The sequence below is a fragment of the Pieris brassicae genome, chromosome 12 (assembly GCF_905147105.1).
Source record: "Pieris brassicae chromosome 12, ilPieBrab1.1, whole genome shotgun sequence".
Lineage (NCBI taxonomy): Eukaryota > Metazoa > Arthropoda > Insecta > Lepidoptera > Pieridae > Pieris > Pieris brassicae.
This window is the reverse complement of record NC_059676.1, coordinates 2,620,109-2,643,184: the sequence shown is the minus strand read 5'-3', so window position 1 is coordinate 2,643,184 and position 23,076 is coordinate 2,620,109. Positions and strand designations below refer to the sequence as shown.

Genomic DNA, 23,076 nt, shown 5'->3' with positions numbered 1-23,076 from the left:
GCTTTGTAGGAACTACTCGAGCTGGTGGTACCCACTAGGTATTGTTCACCCAGTCTCTGAATAGCAGAGATTTTGGCGTGGGTCGAGTCCCACATACCCCTGCAACCTTTGAGGGCAGGGGATGCGCAAATGCATTTCCACCTCGGATATCAAAAAAAAAGTCTTAATCCTCCCAATGGTATCTTTAAAATGCTATCTTATCTTCACTCCAAGAGTTCCTCTTCTAATAATGTCCTCTTGCACTAAAGTTTTACCTTAATTAAATTAACGTTGCAACTACACTGTAGTTGATAAGACACTAGCTCCAGAAAGCCATTATAAATGTAAGCTATATAATCTATCAGCCTTCTGATACTCTCAAAAACTCCGCAAGCCAAAATGTGTCTTGTGATCTGAATCGAGAAACTTCCACCTCTGGCTTTCAGCTGCAGGAGTTCCTTCTCCAATCTCAATCCAGCGGTACGTACCTACATAATAGATTGGCTTCGGTATGCTTTACTGCCTGATGTCGGCCCATGCCTTCAATATGACCCAGTCAACGTAGTCGATCAATTAAATTACTTGGGTGGAATTTTTCACGTCGATCACGCTATCATCATTGGGCTATCACTCCTGATACACAAAACTATCATCAATGTTATAATAACTTTTCAGACGAACTACGTGAAATGAGTTTGGACATAACTAAGAAAACGAATGAACCAATAACGGTACAAATTATGAACAATAAATTCAATAACGTCAAACAAAATATAATTTTTATTGCGGATGTCGGATGTTCAAATATAAAGCAATCTTTCATTACGGTAAGTGTTAAAATAAATTGCAAATAAAATATCGTTACTACGTTTTACCATACTCTAACAAATTAACCATATTATTAGTTTAAAAACAATAAACTTGTTCATTTTATATATTTTCTATATTCTCTTTACCTATCTATATATATTATATACAATTATCGTGTCACAGTCTGCTTTATCCAGATCCAGATTACGACCAATTTTTTTATATTTTTAATTAAATAATTTAAAAAAAATTACGCAACGCACTCGCAAGCCCTCTGGCATTGAGAGTATGGCGGTATCACTTAACATCAAAACATCTAAAGAAAAATTGACCAAATAGAATTTTAGAATGAATAAAATATACATCGGTCGTTGTTGTTCATTAAGGATGAAGCGAAAAAGCTCTTTAGACCGCCATTCAAATGGATATTTCTAAATAAGCAACAATTAAATCTAAGCGATTCGGTTCTTTTTGAAGCTGGAAACGTTCATCTAGATGAAGACATTATATTGGTAACTAAAAGGAAAGATATATATCAAATCAGCTTTAGTAAGTTTATATTCGTTTACTAATAAAACCTTTAATTTAATGGATTGAATTCTTGTTCTTTTCACCTTCCTTTAAAATAAAGTTTCACTCGTAAAATTACGAAACTATCCCAGTATAGTTTTCTATGACATTGTTAGAGACCAGACTACATTAAAAAAAGTACTGTTAAACTACACAATCATACTTAGAATTGCAGGAAACTTCATACTATAATTAATTAATTTACAGTTTACAAAATCTCCAAAGCTTCTAACTGGAAAGTGGAGCGGTTCGGAGACTGGAGCGCCAATTTCGGATTAAAGAAAAACAAAAAATGGGAAGATGTTACATCTCTACGTCGAAAAAATTTAGGACTAAATACGATTAATATGTGTTTTGTGCTAACAGACAACGACAGTGTTCATCACCTAACGGATGGAGAGTTAGTACATTATTATTCCCTACAGTTGCCGTAGGGATCACTTCTAGCATCTCAAGTCCATTAATTCATATAAAATAAAACATGCTTTACATAACACTTTTTTTACGAATACGTGAAGTTATAATCGTCACCCGCAGACACCTGTGACACCTGTAAACCACTGTTTTTCCGGGACATTTTACCAGGGAGTCACGCAAGGCTCTAAGTATTGTGTAATTTATTGAAGTATTGTGGAATGCCAGTGCTTGTTTGTGTGTTTCAATGATTATTGCTAATATAAGTCTTCCCTGACATAAGTCTCCTACACTAATCTGAAACAATATTCTTTTTTAATTAAGCTTGCTAGGATTTGAAGGCTGTTTAAAGTAACATAACATTCATACGAAATGACTATTAGTCGTATTTCACTATTAATTTATTTTTAAATGACTACGCAAATTCACAAATAGCATTGCGACGCTTCAGTGCACTTAGATTTCAAATTATTGCAATCATAAGGTTATTTCCCTACTTTTTATACATCAATCTATAAATATCTCTGTTTTGTAGTGTTCAATGTTTATATCAGTGCCGGATTCACCAGCAGGCTGTGTAGACTGGAGCCTTGGGCGGCAGCTTTAGGGCGGCAAATTTGGGAACCGAATTTTTATTGCTACCTCATAGAAATCTAAAAGATTTCTGCATGAAGAATTCCTGATGTTTTCAGATAGAACTCTGAAACAAATTTTTCCGGTGACCTTCACCCTCTAACTTGTCATTGTACATTCGGAGTAGCAAACTTCAATCAAGCAGCTAGTTCGCCGCCGTATAATTTTGTGCAATTTCAAGGAGATGACAAAAGGCGACAAAACTTCACAGCCTATACCTTGAAAATATGTAAATCCACCACTGGTTTCTATTATCAGAGCCAAATTTCTAATTATTTCTCCGTTTCTACCTAGCAGTGAGGTCTGAATGGTCAGTCCTTGGGTACGGTGAAATTTCACTTTAAGTTCAAAGTCGTATATCGGAGGCCAAATATGTATTGCATGTCAGTAATTCTCTAGAAGTCCACTCGCCTTAAGTAGAGTTTCTGTATTCTATCCTTAGAGGGATAAAAACATTTTTTTTATATATAAGATATGGCAATATAAATATTTCAGGAATGATCACATTGATACAATTACTAAAGTTAACTTTCCAACTATGAATCATCTATTGGATTATTTAAATGCCAGCAAGAATTATATATTTACTGATACATGGGGATATAAAAATAATAATTCCTGGAATGGTATGACTGGATACTTGGTCAGAGGCGAAGTTGATATCGGAGGTAAAGAACTAGAAACACTGATGGAAAAATACTTAAACCTAAAACTATAGGTTTAAATAAAAATAAATTGACAAGTTTCTTTGGGTATTCATAAGCTATTCTTGTACTTATAGCCTGTACATGTTACCAAGTCATTTGCAGTTATATAAATAAAGCTTTGGCATTGCATCATGACATCATTTTACTTTTATAATGATTTGCTTCTGCAAGCTAACTTCTTAAATATTTTTTACAGGTTCTCCAATGTTCTTTACGAGCCAGCGTATGTCCGTGGTTGAATACATATCCAGTCCGACTCCAACTCGATCGATGTTTGTTTTTCGACAGCCAAAGTTATCATACGAAAATAATCTCTTTTTATTATCCTTTCATAAATATCTATGGTACGGTTCTGTTTCTTTGTTAGCAATTCTATTTATTGCTTTGTTCTTCATTACGTTTTGGGAGTGGAAGAAGATACGCCTGGAAAATTCAATGGTAACTACAATAATTGATGTTACCTTCTGTGTAGAATTAAAGCTATGTAGGTTTTCGTAACCCCTTTATATAAAGTACCAACACAACGCTGGCACATGAATAATTTATCACGTTTAGTCCATTTATAATCACCGCAAGTCCGCGCTGAAATGGATTTTTTAATTAATAATTAAGATTTTTCAGAGCGTGGATTCCACCGTACTCCGTCCAAATGTATCAGACATTGCAATTTTGATATTTGCAGCAACTTGTCAACAAGGTAGCCATACAGAACTAAAAGGTATTTAAAATAACCTAATAAAACCTACAGTGAATATTTCATTGTGAGAATCAAAAATGTCAAACACGTTAAGAATAATATTCTCATTATTCATTTCTGATGCTGCATATTAGTCTACATTGAAGTATTTTCGTCTTTGCACAACTGAGTGTTATTCATTCTAATTTTTGCCACGCACCACCACTCATTCTAACCAGTTACCCACTGAAGTATTACCGAACCAAGTGGACTTATAGTTCCTCAAGAAAAGAGCATACAAACTTTTAAAAGGCCAATGCACTCACGAGCCCTTTGGCAATAAGAGTAGCCATGGGCTATATCACTTAACATCAGATGACGCCCGTTTGCTGTTATATAAAAAAATATTCAAGTGCTTCAATGGATCATAACACTCACTACTTAAATCTATGTCATTGGAATAAAACGAGGAACATAGCGTTATCTAAGTAATTATGTAAATAGCATTGTAAATGATAGTTGACTGTCGATGAAATATTCACGCTTCGTCGAGTTTATTTTTGCATCCAATCCATTATAAAATCTTTCCCTCTCTCTACATTAAAATAGGATGTTGATGAGGAGAGTCATCCAGGAGACCTTTTTATTTGTTAATATGTACCTACCTTATCTATGAAAAAGCTGTTTAACAAGTTTCTCTAAGGTCGTGCGTCTAACCCCGACTGTGCAAAGGAGGTTTTACTACGCTTTCCGAAATAAACTCGTACGATAAAGGAAAACAACGTGAAGAGAAAATCTTACTCAAAAATCCACGTCGTGTTGAAGCTCAAAAAGCCTATCAGTGACACCCGAAACTTCCATATAAATGTTATCAATCCACCAGACGGGGTTACCCCATTGGGGTTACGGCACTTTTACATTACCAACTTCATCATTATCTTTTCAAACGTTTTTTGTTGATAACGAGGTGATTTGCGTTGATTTTCTTTGAAAACTTGTTTCGCAGTCTGTTAAGTGGAATAGCATCTACCTAATACAGATTAAATGCATGTGTACAGGAAATAATTAAGTGCCCGTCATTAGGTTGGTTTTCACCGAGCACAAGCTCCCATATTTGTTTAAAGCGATTTGTTTTGTTATCGTTAATTATCGGAACTTTCCGAACAACTTATATCGTCTTATTACTTAGGCTATTAGCAAGAAAACAATACTAAATTACCTAGCTTAAATGCTATAGTTATCTATTCTAGTGTAGGAGTTTAAAAATATTAGGCCTCTGCAACTCTTTTAATGATCATTATATCATTTATAAGTCAAGAACGATACGTAAAATTAAAAAACCATCGTTATAGAATATAAATACCACACAATATAGATTATTTGGAAAACCTAATGGGTAATCTAAACACATATTTCTGTAGGTTCGAGAACGTAAAACTAATAGAAGCTCAAACATACACCGAAAATACGTAAAGTAGTATCGTAATGTCCGAACTAAGGAATCATGTTCTCAGAACCGTAAATGTCATTGTTGTGACAAATTCAGTGTTGCCTCTGTACGTATATTGTTCGCTCGATATCCGCTAGGTACCGCCATTAAAATTCACTAATTTTTATTTAAAAAAGTTATTCTACTAGTTTTACATACAAAACATTATAACCGTTCATTTACATTAACAACAATCAAACTCGATTTTTGTTAAAAAATTATTTTCTTTTAAATAACAATAACATAATATTAATTCGATTTCAGGATCCCTCGGCCGTATTGTCTTACTGCTGCTTTTTATATCCTTAACATTCCTTTACACATCGTATTCAGCCAACATCGTTGCCCTGCTGCAGTCCAGCTCCTCACAGATAAGGAGTTTGGACGACTTATTGCATTCCAGACTTAGTTTCGGCGTGCATGACACTGTTTTCAACAGATACTATTTTTCGGTAATCTCTAGATTCTGATCTTAGCAGAGGTTAAAGCTAACGCGGTTATGTGTTTGCCTCAAGTATTTGAATAAAAAACATGCAAAAGTTCGTCAAACTCAAGGCAAACATTTATTATTTTTACAAAAATATATTACAGACTACACAGGTGTTCAATGATAAATTCATTCACATTAGTCCATCTGTATTTGCATGTTATAATTAGTAAAATATATTTAAAAATTGCCAGTTTAAAAAAGTAACTGAAATGTAATACAAAGTTGTAGTAAAATGGCAGCCTGGAAGAGATTGCTATTGAGAATTGGGTGGCCGTTGTCCTAATAATTTCATTTCATTGTACTAGCTTTATAATGCAAATTATTCGTCCTTTACATAAGGAAAACTTGGGTGAAGTTAGACTTAAATTTTGTTGATTTTAGATAGAGACCGAACCTATTCGAAAGGCGATATATGAAACAAAAATTACGCCATCTGGTGGTAAAACACGTTTCATGACGATGGATGAAGGAATAAAGAAAATGCAGATGGTATATATAACAAAAATCTAAAAATGAGGAAACTTTCAATGAAATTCAAATTAATAGATAGAAAATTGTACATTTACAAATAATATTTTGTCTTCAAATAGCTATATATGAATTGAACATTAAATATTGGATTAGATAGATTGATAATAATTTCGATCCATATTAAAGTATATAGTAAACATAGAAAAAATATTACGCGTAAAATATGATAAAATTTACTAACTTGTTTCTAAAACGAGGTTTGCAGTGGTGGTGGTTTTGTATCTCAAATCAGGAATATAGATTATAATCCTATGTTTTAGGGCCTTTTCGCCTTCCATATGGAAACCGGTGTAGGTTACAAGTTCGTGAGCAAATATTTTCAAGAAGGTGAAAAATGCGGCCTCAAAGAGATCCAATATTTACAAGTGATCGATCCTTGGCTTGCAGTCCAAAAGGATACGCCTTATATGGAGTTGTTTAAAATTGGGTAATTAAATAGCTATATATATAAATATTATATTTCTGTTAAGTATGTTATGAATGGCATATTAGTGTCAATGCAAATTGATCAAATAAAATCTGCGATACAATACATATAATATTTGCCAATACTTTAGTTCTTTTTAATTTTTATAGAACAAGGAGCAAAGGTGCAGGAAGCTCACCTAATGTTAAGGAGTACCACCGCCCATGGACACTTTCAATGCTCGCGAGTGCGTTTCCGGAATTTGCAGTACATAACATATCTGCTTTAACATTTAATCAAGTAAACTAACAACTATAGATATAACTTTTCTAACTTAAACGGCTGAATCTAATGAATATTATCGTTATTATTAAAGCTTTATTAATTAATCCATACAACAAGGGATTAGTTTACACTCCTTAATATTAGTATTAGTTGTGTTAGTATAAGTTTAAAAAAAATTCAGTTACAATTCTTTTTAGTGGTCTAGTTTTTGTATGGCCCCTTTTAGGGTAAAAGCCTCTTTTCTCCTAATGATGGGATGTCCCCTTCGTATTATGGGATTTATAGTTTATAGTAGTCATTAATAATTCTGTATTGGAGAGTAATTGTATTTGGAGATTCTAATTTAAATTATTATTTTCAAGTACAAAACGGCTTCAAGAGCACGGTCTGCAACAAAGGGAAAATCGATTACTTTACGAGAGACGTCCGAAATGCTTAAGCAGACAAGATAATTTTGTATCTGTGAGCATGGTCGACTGCTATCCGGCATTACTGATTCTATCCTATGGATCTCTTTTGGCATTGACATTATTAATTTTCGAAATATTTTACGAAAAAAAGAAACAATCGCGTAAAACCTTCATGCAAGAAAAATAGTAAAAATGCTTTGCATAGAAAAACAGCAGTTCTAGAATAGCTTATTAAATGTCTTAATATTTTTTTCGAATAACTTTTTACCGTAGAAGAACTGAGTTGCGAGTCTTGGATTTTTACAAGTTATGTGATGCGGCATACATTTTCGCTTAAAAAAACTACGGGGAAAGTTATTGGAATATGAAGCGGTAGACGGTAGATTTAGTTAAATGTTATACGGAGAAAAAAAATCTGTTATTTTCACTAACGTTAAATAGCTAACTCATTTAAGATTTTTAAGATTTTACTTACCCCTTTGATGCAGCTTTAAATTTATATAATTAAAAAGGACAAGACTTTCGTTCTATTACGTATTGATTTTTTTATACAAGACCCTCCCACATCCCTGGCTACAAAGCACATAAACGAACCTAATAATTATCGTTTTGCATAGAAAGCCTGATAATACACCGATTAGTATAACTATTAGCTAACAATAATACCCACTGTAATAAATGAGACAGTTATTATTGCTAATGATATGGCAAGCTACAATTATTGTACCTTAGATCGCAACGCGCCCCGACTTTGCATTTTCAATCTACATTAGATAGCCTGGAAATAAAAGTCGAATTAAAATGAATGTATTTTATTTAAAGCAGTTCCGCTTGGCCACTGGTAAGTGGTAAGAGCGTACCTGAAAATGTATAAAAGTGTATTTTCATTTGTTTATTTAGGTTACGCTTGTTTCCCGTTCCCTTCTTGGGTTCTTACATTCCCATACTCTTGTTTTTTTTCACTATCATATTCACAATACACTCTTGTTCGGTCATGGTTGTACGCCTTTTTGGTCATTTATTACGATTAAATAAATAAAAGTTTAATAAAGATAGTGTGTGTGTTTTTTTAAGCTGAGCTGAGATAAATGCCGACGAGAGTCAAGTGTCAAAAAAAAATGTGAAGAAACTGTCATGTCTCATACTCGTATCATATAGACCTTTCGTAAAGCACAGATTACTGATTAACTTGCCTATAATTTCAATGGGAGTTTTAGGCCTTCAGACCTATGCAAATGAAATAGTTAGTAGACAAATGTCGCTCACATATCTTCAGCTTCTGTAGATATCGAGCAATTTAATATTTTATTAGATAAATACACTTATTTATGTGCAACAACCAGTAATATTGCTTTTATGCTTGTCAATAGAAACATACTGACCAGTCACAAACTGTCCACTAAAGGCAACGGTTAAATAGAATCAAAACTAAGAATGCAATATAAAGTCTTGTTTTTATTTTTATTTTTAAAAAGTAGTTTGTCTTTAACCTTCAATGAGGTTAAAATGACAGTGGATTTAGTAAACTCTTTTAACAAACCTACCGCAATTTTTGCTTTCATTTGTGAATTTAAACGTAAGGAATTATTATTTACACTAAAAATTGTGAAAAAAATATTTATTTTTACCAGTTCGCTATTCCCTATATTATTAGGAAATATATTTCTATTTTACTAAGCTGGTGTTATAGGTATCATATATATATTTAACTAGAAAGCCTACTAGGCAGACAGGAGCATGAAGCTTTTGTTTAATTTTTTTATCGAAAGGATTAGCCTATCAAACCTTGTCTATCAGCTAAAGGCTAATTTTAAAGTAATTTCCATTGGTTAAAATAGTTAACGAATTAAATGTATTTTCACTTTTTCATTATTTAGATAAGGAAATTGTACAGCTGGCAAAATTGTGGAGCCAACATTCGCTCTGTTACGTTCTTAATAGTGAGGATTTTAACAAATTTCCTATGAATAAAGATGTGTTTATAATAGTCGAATTGAACTGCCCCGCAAGTAAAGCTTTCTTACAAAAGGTAAGAATATGTACTATATATATATATTCCTTTATCAAATTTATATTATGAGGATATTTTGTATAACAGTTTTTGTATAAGTACCCGTATTCATAGAAAATTTTCAACTTTAACGCACTATTTTATCCAAAGTAATATTTTATATTTGTCAAATTATGTTACCGCTGTAAGGAAAACACCCAAATAAGTATCTATAGAGATAAAATGTAAAGTCTATTTTTTTTTTAATAAAATAGGGGGCAAACGGGCTGGAGGCTCACCTGATGTTAAGTGATACCGCCGCCCATGGACACTCTCAATGCCAGAGGGCTCGCGAGTGCGCTGCCGGCCTTTTAAGAATTTGTACGCTCTTATTATCTATTTATCTATCTAATCTATAGTCACAGGCTAGGTGGATCAGTAATGGCCTGAACTGTTTCGAGAATGGATGGTACGGCCGAGTTACATTTTTCCTTTGCTTGGCTATCGATCTTCTTTTTTAGAAAAAACACCAACGCCTAAATAAAATAAAATGTTTTTATATATTACCTTATTTAGGCAAATGATACAAATAAATTCGGAAACCCCTCACGATGGTTAATCATCGAACAAGTTGAGCAACTGGAAAGTTACAATTTTTTGTTCGACTCTAATGTTATTGTTGCTGAAATGAAAGAAAATGTATATACCTTGTTTATTGGTAAGAAAAACTTTTAAAGCTTTTTGTTAAAGAATTCCGTTTAGCTAATAGTGTAACATTATAACTGTATATAGTATTGTCTTTTGTTAACATAGTTTTTACACATTAAGAAAAACACTTTTTGAACGGATTGAAGCTATGTATTATTATATGTCACCGTGACCACGTACGCAGAAAAGCACGCGAAACGTCGGAAAATTTTTAAAATTATGTAAATAATTATAAGTTTTTAATAATAATACATAGTTTCAATCCGTTAAAAAAGTGTTTTTCTTAATTATAACTGTATTTTTGGATATTTAACTAAGAAAGTACTTATTATTATTTATATTCTAATTTGAAATGCGGAAAATCTTAATTTTTTCTTGATACTTTATATTTTAAATTAAGTTTTCGAATTACATATATATAGCATTTCGAAAATACATAATAAATGATTAGACCTCTTTAAACAATAATATATACTATATAGTTTCCTCTAATTATGGTTTTTTCTTATAGTTTACAAAACACATAAGCACGGCCCGCTTATAAAAGAATCGTATGGTACCTGGACAGCGTCAAATGGCTTAAATAAAACTAGGGAAATTGATACACCAGCTTCAATACGACGCAAAAATCTTATGGGCCTACCCCTAGCGGCTTCAATTGTTATAAGTGATAATAGAACAAAGAACGAAATTATGACTTTAAGGTGAGGTTAAGTACCAAAAATTATATATCCACCATAGATGCTGAATTTATTTACAAAATTATCTGCTTTATTTTTAAGCCTGATATGCTTATAAATAGATACCTAATAATGCTTATTTACTGCATGTATTTTGACGTTATTCTAAGTTTTCATTAATTACATAAATAAATAACATAATTAATTACACAAAAAAACCGGTGCCGCTACAACCTTTAAGGTTTTGGACACAGATTTCAGATATCTGTTTCATGATTCATTTTTCGTAATAGTCAAGGTGATCAGCCACATGCTGTGCCAGGTACGTGTGTGTGACTATGCCATGGCATGATGTTTTCATTAAAGCACATCTAGTGATCGTATCCTCAGGTGAAAGTCTCTCGTTGAAACCACTACTCTGCTACCATTACCAAACACTGAATTCTTAAATAACTTAAAAATATATTAGATTTAATATAATGCATCACATTTCATAAAATAAATTAACGTTACCAGTTAAAGGACATGAGCTGATAACCTGCCCGCTGAGCTGTGTATTGGCTATTTACGTAACTACTCATTGTTTTGAAGTAAACGGTAATTGTATATAACTTGGCTTGGACTTACGAATATGACCCACGTCATATTTTATCTTTTACGTGGCATGATGTCGTCTATATTATATTCGACCAATGTAGTTTAAAAAAATAGCGCGTTCAAAGTAACCGCCACGCGGGGCGAAAAAATCGCAGTGAATCGTTTCGTAGTGTTTACTTACGTAGGTCGGGGCTTTGAAAGCTTAAACTCTTAAGTGATATCAGAGGAGGTGGGAAGCAATATTTATACATTCCTCTTAAAACATTGATAAGAACAACAATCAACTTCGATGTTCAATTTGGAAGAGTACTTTAATTATATTATTAATTTGGCAAAACAAATATTCATAGTGGGTGCTAAATACAAAATAAGTTGACGTTCAACGAAAAAATACTTAGTTATAATTCCACTAAAGTAAATAAAACGATTTTCAGTTGAATGTATTTTTCATATTACCACCTTATGATATTGAAAATATTTACCATCCGGCTCGCGACCTAAACTATTTAGATCTTATTATCACATGAGTACATACACAATAAATTATAGGAAAACTCTCAGTATTCCCTTTTAGAATTTTTATGTTTGAAATAATTGCAAATATTTTTATTTGAATTTAATACGGTCAAATTTCTTAGTAAATACAATTCAGGTTTCCCAAATTTAAACTGCTCATTGAATATGTCTAATATTTTTGTAAAGTTTTTGGATATTATACCCATAATACCACCCATAGAGGTCCAGAAAATGTAGAAAAAACTAACTAGGTTTCGAGGCTCGCTGAACCGATTCAGTGAAGGCGGTTATAAGTCTTTCCAGTAGTAAGGCTTGCCGAAGGTGTTAGGTGATAGGTGTTGTGAAGGAAATTGTGTGGCGTCACTAACACGACTTTCAGAAATGAAGTGCAGTACTAAAGAAGATCATAGTCTAGTGACTAGACTTTAGTCATAACTATTAGTTCGGATTAATATCTGCGACTAAGGTTCACCATCGGACATCGAAGCTGAATATGAAATTCTGATCATATCAGTTTGATGATCTATTGTGAAACCAGTTGTCCCTTGGAGCATTTAAAAATAATTCGTCTTTAAGAAAAAAACGTACCAATTCTTAAATGTTCTGCGACGCTTTTGCGAGCCGACAGTGTTTATCCGTGGGCGTTGGTCAATATATAACATCAAGTGAGCTTCCAGACCCCCCCTGTTCTATAAAAAAGTGATAATTGAGGGTCTGAACTTACGCACTGAACACATTGTAAATGCCGCGGCGAATTAAGTTTTGTGATTTTAATAAAAAAGGTTGGTAGATGGGCAAATTGAATGTTTTTTTTTAATCAGACAACTGTCATTAGTACTTTGAGTGTTTAGTTTCTCATATTACAATATTATAGGAACATCTTCGTGGATACAGTAGCAAAATCGGGGTACCGTCAAATTTGTCCACTGTACGACTTCTTGAACGCCTCTATGGTTATCATGTATACTGATACTTGGGGATATCAAACTAATGGGACATTTAACGGAATGGTCGGAGATTTGGTTCTAGGAAAAGCAGAACTTGCTGGTAACATTTGCTGTATCTATAACATCAATTAAATAAAAAAGATAATTTATAAAAATTTATACTTCTGAGTATTTTGCCAGTCCTCAAATCAAGGACGTAGAACTTACGAGAAGAACTAGCAATAAACTCTAACGATTAAAATATGTAGAGAATAATATAAAGATAAAATAGACCATCCATCCATTGTACTTGCAATGAACTCATTTGACATCATTTGACAACTGACATATAATTTTTCAACAGGTACAATGATATTCATAACAAAATCGCGGCTGGATGTACTAGAATATTTGGCCTACCCATCGCCACCCACTACCAAATTCGTATTTCGTCAGCCCTCTTTGTCCTATCAAAACAATCTTTTTATATTACCGTTCAGGCCCAAAGTATGGTTATGTATTCTTGGACTCATTATACTATTAACAACTATTCTACTCGTCAACTCGTACTGGGAATATGAGAAGTTGGACAACCGGAACAATGTATGTATTTTTTTAAAGGTTAATTATTCAGCAAAATTATACTTACTAAGCTACTACATATAAAAGATTCCCTTAGTAATTCTGATTCCTCGAATCGCTAATCCTCATTTCTTAGGATATTTAACGTTACGTTTTGTTTTATACCGTGACGTATTAGGTATTACTAATATGTATTAAATTAAAATTTTGAGTTCGAATAATACAAAATTCGAAATATTATATATACCAAACAACAACTGATAAAATAAATGATGTTTATTATGGAATATAAGATACAGGTATCACTTCCACGTCGTTAAATTTCTGTTCTCTCTGTTAAATCCCTACTCATCGGCGTAAAAGACAGAGGGTGTAGGCCGAGATAAAAAGCCAGCGTAAAAAAAACTCAAAAAGAACTCTTTTAAAATAGCAAATCATCATACAAACATACATGTTTTCTTATAATAGTTTATTTCTTAACAAATAATTTACTGTGTAAAAGTTAGTTAAACCTATTACCATCATGTTTTAGTACGATCAAACAGTGTTGCGACCAAATATAAGCGATATTTCTATAATGGTAATAAGTGCTATTTCTCAACAAGGAAGCTCAACCGAACTCAAAGGTTAGTGCCAGACTTATCTCATTAATCTGGTAATTATTTTATTTTCCTCTGGTCATTTTTAAAGCGGTAATAATTATGGTGTATTACAACATCTTTATTGTTTGCTTAACTTCCTTTACATTCAGGAAATGTTGACGGTTTAAGAGCATTTTTTGTTATACCAAACTACAAAACACAAACCCGGTGATTTGAAGAATTATATAGTTAAATGTATTATTGTACCTAAATTAACACACTTGTAAGTTATTAAATAAACTAAATAATTAATTAACTTTAACACAAGATCGTGGAAGATCCTTATTGGTCCAGACACTTTGTCGTTACGCCGCTGTACTTTTTTAGTATGGAACTAAGTTAATATTCAACTAACATGTCTAAATGCGACGTATCTCAGCCAAATTATGTAATCCTCGAATAATAAATTACCACATTAAACTGGATCTGGACAACACATGGCATTAAAAAACCTTTATAGCATCCAAATACATCTACTGAGTATTTATGAACTTCGATTAAATTGTCGACTCTTTATAATCGATTATAGGTACGTCTATTACAAATGTAACACATTTTTAGTATAAGCTTTAATTAGTATATTCAAGGTGTATTTCATAATATTTGTGCACATTCTATATTAAATTAAAATTGCGTAATTAATGATTACAGGTACCCTCGGACGCGTGGTAATGTTCCTATTATTTTTCGCGTTTGTGTTCCTGTATACCTCCTATTCGGCAAATATCGTTGCCTTGTTGCAGTCCAACTCTAACAAGATAAGGACTCTATCTGACCTTCTGAACTCTCGACTTGAACTGGGCGTCGAGGATACGACGTACAATAGATATCATTTCTCGGTAAATATCAATACAATATATAATATTTGAGACTAGATTCTTAAGTCTTATAAAGGTACTTGACCTTTTCGAAACGGGTTTTCTTTTAATTGTGTATGTGCCCTATAAGACATACAATCTTAAGAAATAGAAAATATATTCAAATTAAAACCGCTTTCGTGATTTCCCCAAATATTTTTTTCACGATTGTAAATTCGGAGATCCTGTGTTCGATTTTTGACGAACGAGTTTCAGTTATGTTTTTATACGTACTTTTGGGTTGATGAAACTAATCACATCTAAAAAAACTATATTTTATGTGGTACACTCAAAAACCCAAACGAGGTCAACAATGTATTTTTTACAGATTGCCAGTGACACAATAAGGAAAGCCATATATCAAACTAAAATAGCGCCTCAAGGATCGAAAGACAATTTTATGAGTTTAGAGGAAGGAGTTAAAAAGTTACAAACGGTAATAAATTAATAGTCATACTTCCGCTAAAATATGTAAACACAGGAAAATTTACACATTTTCCTTTTTCCGACGAATATGTGGTTTGTTTAGATGAAATAATGATAATCGTCTTTTAAATGCATACCATGTTTTAATGTGCTGAGCCTCGAGTTGACTTAGGGTATAAATCATGTAAGTTTTACTCAAGTACAGTGTGTACAAACAACAAAGTGCAACATATATTACAAGGCCCTAAAATAAATGAGTTAAGGGTTACTTACGGTTTATTATATATAACGGTAGGCATATGGTTACGATTTAACAGTGACTAAAATAAGATTACATAAACACCAATAGGTATTTAAAAAAGGGCGTTTCTGTTTCATTTCGTCGTATTCGGATATTTAATTGCTTTATTATTTTATTATGGGAAAAGTTTTAACTTTATGCCGCGAAATAACTCATCGTCTCAACTCAACGTCCTTTGCGAAAAATGACAATGACGTAGCTGTCTTGTAACATTGACAGATAGAACATGTGTCAAAGGGTTGTAATTAGTACAATACTAGTGTAGAATTAAGAAAAGTTAAATTATGCTAAAATGAAATTTTGTTTATATGAAAGATCTATTAAATTAATAAATAAATCGTAATTATTTCGCTGGGTTTCTATGGATCTTGTAGTTTTTGTAGAACCACTTATTAGATTTTTTATAGACTGTCATTTTATATTTTTTCTTACTATAGAGGCCATTCGCCTTCAATATGAACTTAGGAACTGGCTACAAGTTGGTTGAAAAATATTTTCACGAACACGAAAAGTGTGGTCTTCAAGAGATTCAGTACATTCAGGAATCAAAAGCTTGGCAAACGTGCCGAAAAAATTCGCCGTACAAAGAAATTTTTAAAATTGGGTAAGTCTACCGCTTAAAATTGCCCACAATATTCTTTACGGTTATAGTGCATTATTTTGGCTTGAAGAATTCGGTGGCGGTTGTTGTAGATATTTTCAAATATTTCCTAAATGAAACTCTTTGTTTAAAGAAAATTGTTATATTATTGAGAGTGGGATTTTGCTTCAAGTGTGCGATGATTGCAATCATTTTGTTTACGCTTCTAATTACATATTTACTAATATATATATATAACTTTACTAATGTTAGGTTACATAACTCTTGCAAATGCCTAATTTTTTTCAGTCTGATCAGGAACCAAGAACATGGTTTGAACGATCGAGTTAATCGGTTAGTATACACGAAGAAACCTGCCTGCGCTTTCCGCGGTAGCAGCTTCGATTCCGTCAACATGATCGATTTTTACCCAGCATTACTTCTACTGCTGTATGGAATGATATTAGCTATTCTCTCTCTTCTTTTAGAAATTTTTTATCATAAGCGAGTCATGCGTATTTCTAAAAATTGTGCGTAATTACGCATTATTGAATTCAATAAAATAATGCGAGGCATGTTGCTATTTTGTGTTAATAGATAATTTTTTTAATCATTAAAAAAAAGATTATGTCTATCCGAATTTTCAAAGCGAGAGAGAGAGTTTAAAGTAAAAATCAATTTTTTACAAGCACAAGTCAATATTACAACACTACAGTATAATAACTTTAGTTAATTAACAGTGATGTATTTTAGCAATAAATATTTAACTCTATTGGGTGTTTGTTTTTTGCCAACACTGTAAAATACGAATGCTTATTATCATAAGAAAGACTGTAATATTTAACTCTCGAATTTTAAGTTAATCTTGCGTCTTTACGTCTGGAATTTTAACCTTAAAGGTATTTAAGGTTTGGAGACTTGGAGCTAACTGTGTCGCATGTCATAAACGTAATGGATTTTGTAATAATACGTGAGTCTTTCAAGTCACCGTTAAGTTTCTAAATAATAACCAGTAAATCATAAATTTTAATGACAATTATGTATGAAAAAGTCGGAATGACCTATATTATAGGATCCTTTAGATATAACCAATATGTATTTATAATTTTATACTCCTCTCACAAAAGAGCAGCATCACTTAAAGTATGTTTTGCTATTAAGTTTTTATTAGGCGCCTCTAAGGGTAAGGGCCGAGATTTTATCTCCCGTCATTAGAGAGGATTCTCGACCAGTATAACAACTTGTCCTACCTAAAACATAGCCGGGTCTATTTTGGTGAGCGTAACTCGGCCGGAAGTTTGTTTTTGGTCATGGGCGCTATATCTCAATCTCATAAAAGTTATCAATAGAATATAATAATATTATATAACCACCGATCACGCGGGAAGATCCTTTCACGACTTTGCTTTAGCTTACGACCTGTCACAAATGGTCCCTGCGATTACGCGAATACCAGATGTGGATGGTCATAAACCCTCTTTGTTGGACCTTCTGCTGACCTCACATCCGGAGACCTATCAAGTCTCTGTTGACCCGCCATTGGGTTCATCGGATCATTGTGTGGTCCGGAGTACTGTGCCTACTACGCGCCCTCCTCGGCCCCGTTTTTCGGGTTGTCGTCGTATTTGGCACTATCGGTCAGCAGATTGGGATAGGATGCGGTCTTTTTTTGCGTCCTACCCTTGGGGGCCTATGTGCTTTTCGTCGGAAGCTCCAGATTCCGTCGCTGCCTCTGTCGCCGAAGTGGTTCTGCAGGGCATGGAACTTTTTATTCCATTCTCTGCGGTGCCGATCGGTGGCAGGTCACAGCCCTGGTTTAAGCGTTCTTGCAAGGCGGCATCGCGTCGAAAGCGAGAATGCTTTAATGCATGGGCGGAAGCGGCGATATCTCGTGATGCCAATACCAGCGAACATAAAAAAGCATATAACTCAGCCTCCAGGTCCTTCAAACGGGAAATCGCTAAGGCAAAGTCAGAGCACATCGCCAGATTTGGCGAGAGATTGGCCCAACTCCCTTCTGGGACCCGAGCCTTCTGGTCTCTCGCCAAAGCTGTACAAGGGAATTTTTGTCAGCCATCGATACCACCGCTGCACAGAGAGGATGACTCGCTCGCCCACACTGCGAAGGAGAAGGCCGACCTCTTGGGCTGTCTCTTTGCGTCCAACTCGACTTTGGATGACCGGGGGAGATCACCACCGGCGATTTCGCGGTGTGATAACTCAATGCCGGAAATCACATTCCAGCAACGTGCTGTTCGCAGAGCACTATCTTCCTTGGACATTCATAAGTCGAGCGGGCCGGATGGTATCCCTCCAATTGTGCTGCGTACATGTGCTCCTGAGTTGGCTCCGGTCCTGACGCGCCTTTTCCGGTACCTGTACTCGCTCGGCACTGTCCCGAAGTGCTGGAAGACCGCTTCGATACATCCGATCCCTAAAAAAGGCGATCGCACTGATCCATCCAACTATCGCCCAATCGCAATAACCTCCTTGTTCTCCAAAATAATGGAATCCATTATTAATGGCCAGCTCTTGAGTTATCTAGAGGGCCACCAGCTGATTAGCGATTATCAGTACGGCTTTCGTCGTGGTCGTTCAGCTGGTGACCTTCTAGTATACCTTACTCATAGATGGGCAGAGGCAATTGAGTCCAAGGGGGAGGCACTAGCGGTTAGTTTGGACATAGCGAAAGCCTTCGATCGGGTGTGGCACAAAGCACTGCTCTCGAAGCTACCAGCCTACGGGCTTCCTGAGAAATTATGCGACTGGATCTCCAGCTTTCTAGCCGATCGGAGCATCAAGGTCGTCGTCGACGGAGCATGTTCCGACCTTAAACCCGTGAATGCTGGGGTCCCACAAGGCTGTGTTCTGTCCCCGACCCTGTTTCTTCTGCATATCAATGACATGTTGCAACTTAGCAACATTCATGGCTATGCGGACGACAGCACTGGGGATACTCTTTACACTGGCCGGGCAGGTATTTCTCGGGCAGTTGTCGATGAGTACCGGAACAAACTTGTGTCTGAAGTCGAAACTCTTTTACGTGGAGTCTCGGACTGGGGTAGACTAAACCTAGTCCAATTTAACCCCAAGAAGACACAAGTTTGCGCGTTTTCCGCGAAAAAAATACCCTTTGTCGCTACTCCTCTTTTCGAAAACACTCTTCTTGAAGCCACAGCCAGCATCGGAATACTTGGCGTTGACATATCGAACGACGTTCAGTTTCGCGGTCATTTGGAGGGAAAGGCTAAATTAGCCTCCAAAAAGCTTGGTGTGCTCAGCAAGGCGAGACGGTACTTCACTCCGGGCCACCGCTTGCAACTCTATAAAGCGCAAATACGGCCCCACATGGAATACTGTTCTCACCTCTGGGCGGGGGCTCCCCAGTACCAGCTCCTTCCACTTGACCGTATCCAACGAAGAGCGGTTCGAATCGTCGATGACCAATCCCTCTCCGAGCGGCTCGATCCTTTGGCGTTGCGTAGAGATGTGGGGTCACTCTGCATCTTCTACCGCATTTACCATGGAGAGTGTTCAGAGGAGTTGTTCGGATTAATACCTGCAGCTGAGTTTCAGCATCGGACGTCGAGGCAAAATACAAAATTCCACCCGTATCACCTCGACGTCCGACGTTCCACGACTGAGCGTTTCTCAAGGCAATTTTTGCCGCGCACCACCGCTATGTGGAACCAGCTGCCCACTGAAGTATTTCCGAACCAATTCGACTTAGGGTCCTTCAAGAAAAGAGCGTACAAATTCTTAAAAGGCCGGCAACGCACTCGCGAGCCCTCTGGCATTGAGAGTGTCCATGGGCGGCGGTATCACTTAACATCAGGTGAGCCTCCTGCCCGTTTGCCCCCTATTTTATAAAAAAAAAAAAAAAAAAAAAAAAATAAGTAATAAGGCATAAATACAACAACCTCCTTCATAAGTTCCTGAGGATTAAACGAGGTTTATGATGCATAGGCAGTGCCGGATTAACCACGTAACAAGAGTATCAAATGCTACGGCCCAGCTAATTATGGGGCCCCGCGCTCCAACGTACCCATAACCATATTTAACATCCATTCCACTTAAAAAATTCAAACTCGATTTAGTCACGTTAAATCCTTAAAATAAGTAGGTATTTACACACTTTTTACCGTAATGTTTAATTATAATCTATTTCACATCTGCCTTTCCAGCGGCCAGGTTTTTATTTTTTATAAGAACGTCTTAATCTCTCTCTCATTTTGATTAATATAGAGCATGATTTTATAAAATAAGGCTATTTAAAGTATTACTTTGCCAATTTCTAAATTTTCCGATATTAAATCGAGAAAAAATTATTTGTAACGGTTTTATTTTATTTAATACCCTAAACTTGACGACCTGAAACAAACCAAGGGCCCCTTGATAGAATTTTCTACAGATTTCTACTTGCTTATTTCGGCACTGTGCATAGGGAGTACCGATGCTAAAAAACTTTAGCCAGGGCTACATTCCCGGGGCCTTCACAAAACTTAGTCTTCGGAATAAAATCATTTTTTATTATTAATAATCTTGCGGCGCTTCATGGGGCTAAGATTGCATCTATTTGATTATGTTTCTTAATGCGAATTATGTCCCTTATTTATCAGCTGAAGTAATTAAATCAGTCAGAATTTCTGACTCCTTTGTTCTGGACTCTTCATCTCATAATTTTACGGATATAACGAAGAATGGTAACTAGATAGGTATTTAAAACTATAAAGCTGAATTATTTTTTTCAGTAATTTGCTAGATACTTTTGATTACAACTATTAACATGACAATACTTAGGGAGTTTTATTAAATATATTCCTCAAGTTTATAATAGAAAAATAATATGGAAAATGTATCCTCGACCAGACTCACAGCGCGAAAGCCCCAATGTATATTTTTTTTTATATAAATTTAACGATTGGAATTGTTTTATATCACACGCACACAATCTCATGATTATATGCGTTGATTGTACGTGTCAATACATTAAAATAATGTTTGTTAATAAATGTAAAAGTGTATGTAATAAGACAAAAAATTATTCAATTTGTGTTTCTTTGAATATGAAAAGATTGATTTATTTCCAATATGGTATTTACACTCACATCTCGTTATATATTAATATAATATATATTAATCAAAGGATTTGTACCGTGATTTCTATATGATAATGCGGTGCCGATTAATACAGATAAGATAATATCGGTTCGACGAATGGATTGATAATTATTATTTCAGTCTTTGTTTTTCAGTAAATAACGCAATATGTATTTAAAAATTCTCTTTGTGATTGTATCAATATGTCTACAGTATACTACAGGTAGGTAGTTTCGGCAATGCTAAAGCTTGCAAAAGTTCTTATAATAAAACTATCTTGTTCAATAACAATATTGAAATAATATTATTTTAAGTCTCGTACTACTACGTAAAAGGGATACCCGAAACGATTGTTTTCCTGTAAATCGAACCTAGCATCTTTGGAATATTGTACGCGATAAAACCAGCATACAACCACAATACTAACACCTTTTGACATAATATTTTTAGCAAGTAGACGATCTGCCTTCTGTATGAAACAATAATGTATTGGTTTGATAAGAATTCGAAATGGGTGCGTTGGAAGAAACAAATGGCAGTGTATTAATGTTTTTGTTTTATGTCTATAATGCGGTGTTCAGTCATTTACAATATTTAAATATAGCGATATGTTATGTATGTTCATCAACAAAAGATTTTTTATACGTGTAAATCGCATAAGTCAAAATAGTCAACAGAATTATTATACAGGAAATAATATAGGTATATCTACTATCGTTCTTTGTGTATTTATTTATAATATTACCGAAGAAATCATCTGTTTTATTTTTACTATTAACACTATCTATATCAAGGTTATGTAATTAAATTTATTAACTATGCTTTCAGCCCAACTAGTATGCTACGCCTGCAGCTTTTCTTCAGTTGACACAGACAGGTCCTGCATGACCATAACTAATAGCACTCCAGTCGTGAATTGTATCCATAAATATTGCACAATAATGAGACAAGAATTTCGGGTAACTATTTCATTAAAAAATATAGAACATACGGCTTGTAACAATTATAACGAGTATTTTAGTTAGGATTATAAGATATTAAATTAACAATGAACGCGCTACTATAATATGCGTATTTTGAATCGTTTTCTCAATAATGGAATCACAAAGCAAAACTAAAATATCGATAACCCGCAAAAACATCTTATGTATATTACAAAAGTTATTATAGGGTTAGTGTCTTTTGTTAAGTGTTCTGTGAACTTAGTTGTTGTCCAGGAAAAAATTAAATCAAGCAAATGTTATGGTTCAGGATCCGTCTGGAGTGATTGCCAGTTTCACCCGTAGTTGTTTAAGCTCACCCGATTTTTTAAATCACGAGGTAGAAGATCCAACTTTTAGAACGTTTTATAGAGCTTGCACTATCAACCGCTGTAATATAGGTAAGTAAAGCTGTACAATAATTCTATTTGAAGTAGTACAACTAGAAAGTTATAAACAAAAAAAAATGTTGTTTATAGCTTTCTAGTTTGTTTGCTTATTATTGTTTCACATTTCCATTTTACTTTGATGTTTTTCAGGTGATGGTATTCAGTCTGTGACGGGAAGTAATTTATCACCAAGACCGGAAACAAATGCTACTAATTTAATAGTCCCCGGAACGGGAGGTTCTTTTAGTCTGAAATTTAACTATATGATGACAATGCTCACTATACTCGGAATTTTATTTAATTTTCAATAGTTATGAAAACGAAGTGAGAATTTATGGTTGTCTAAATTTAGATTAAGGTTCAATAAATTATTACTTTAAATTTGTTTAAATATCTTTAAAAC

At 34.4% G+C, this 23,076-nt stretch overlaps 2 protein-coding genes across 2 annotated transcripts; both read left to right on the top strand.

Annotated features, from left to right (window-relative positions):
* Positions 1–1,660: 1,660 nt before the first annotated feature.
* LOC123717062 (ionotropic receptor 75a-like) lies at positions 1,661–6,730 on the top strand. Its single transcript, XM_045672835.1, has 7 exons — positions 1,661–1,759; positions 2,902–3,074; positions 3,310–3,551; positions 3,726–3,831; positions 5,543–5,730; positions 6,150–6,257; positions 6,560–6,730. Exons 1-7 carry the CDS (start codon positions 1,707–1,709, stop codon positions 6,728–6,730), a joined length of 1,041 nt encoding a protein of 346 aa, XP_045528791.1. The 5' UTR covers positions 1,661–1,706.
* Positions 6,731–10,009: 3,279 nt separating this feature from the next.
* LOC123717061 (ionotropic receptor 75a-like) lies at positions 10,010–16,837 on the top strand. The gene is made up of 9 exons (XM_045672834.1): positions 10,010–10,108; positions 10,610–10,802; positions 12,766–12,938; positions 13,182–13,420; positions 13,932–14,025; positions 14,692–14,879; positions 15,226–15,333; positions 16,062–16,228; positions 16,514–16,837. The coding sequence occupies exons 1-9, from the start codon at positions 10,078–10,080 to the stop codon at positions 16,740–16,742; spliced, it is 1,422 nt and encodes a 473-aa protein (XP_045528790.1). The 5' UTR covers positions 10,010–10,077; the 3' UTR covers positions 16,743–16,837.
* The last annotated feature ends 6,239 nt before the right edge of the window (positions 16,838–23,076 follow it).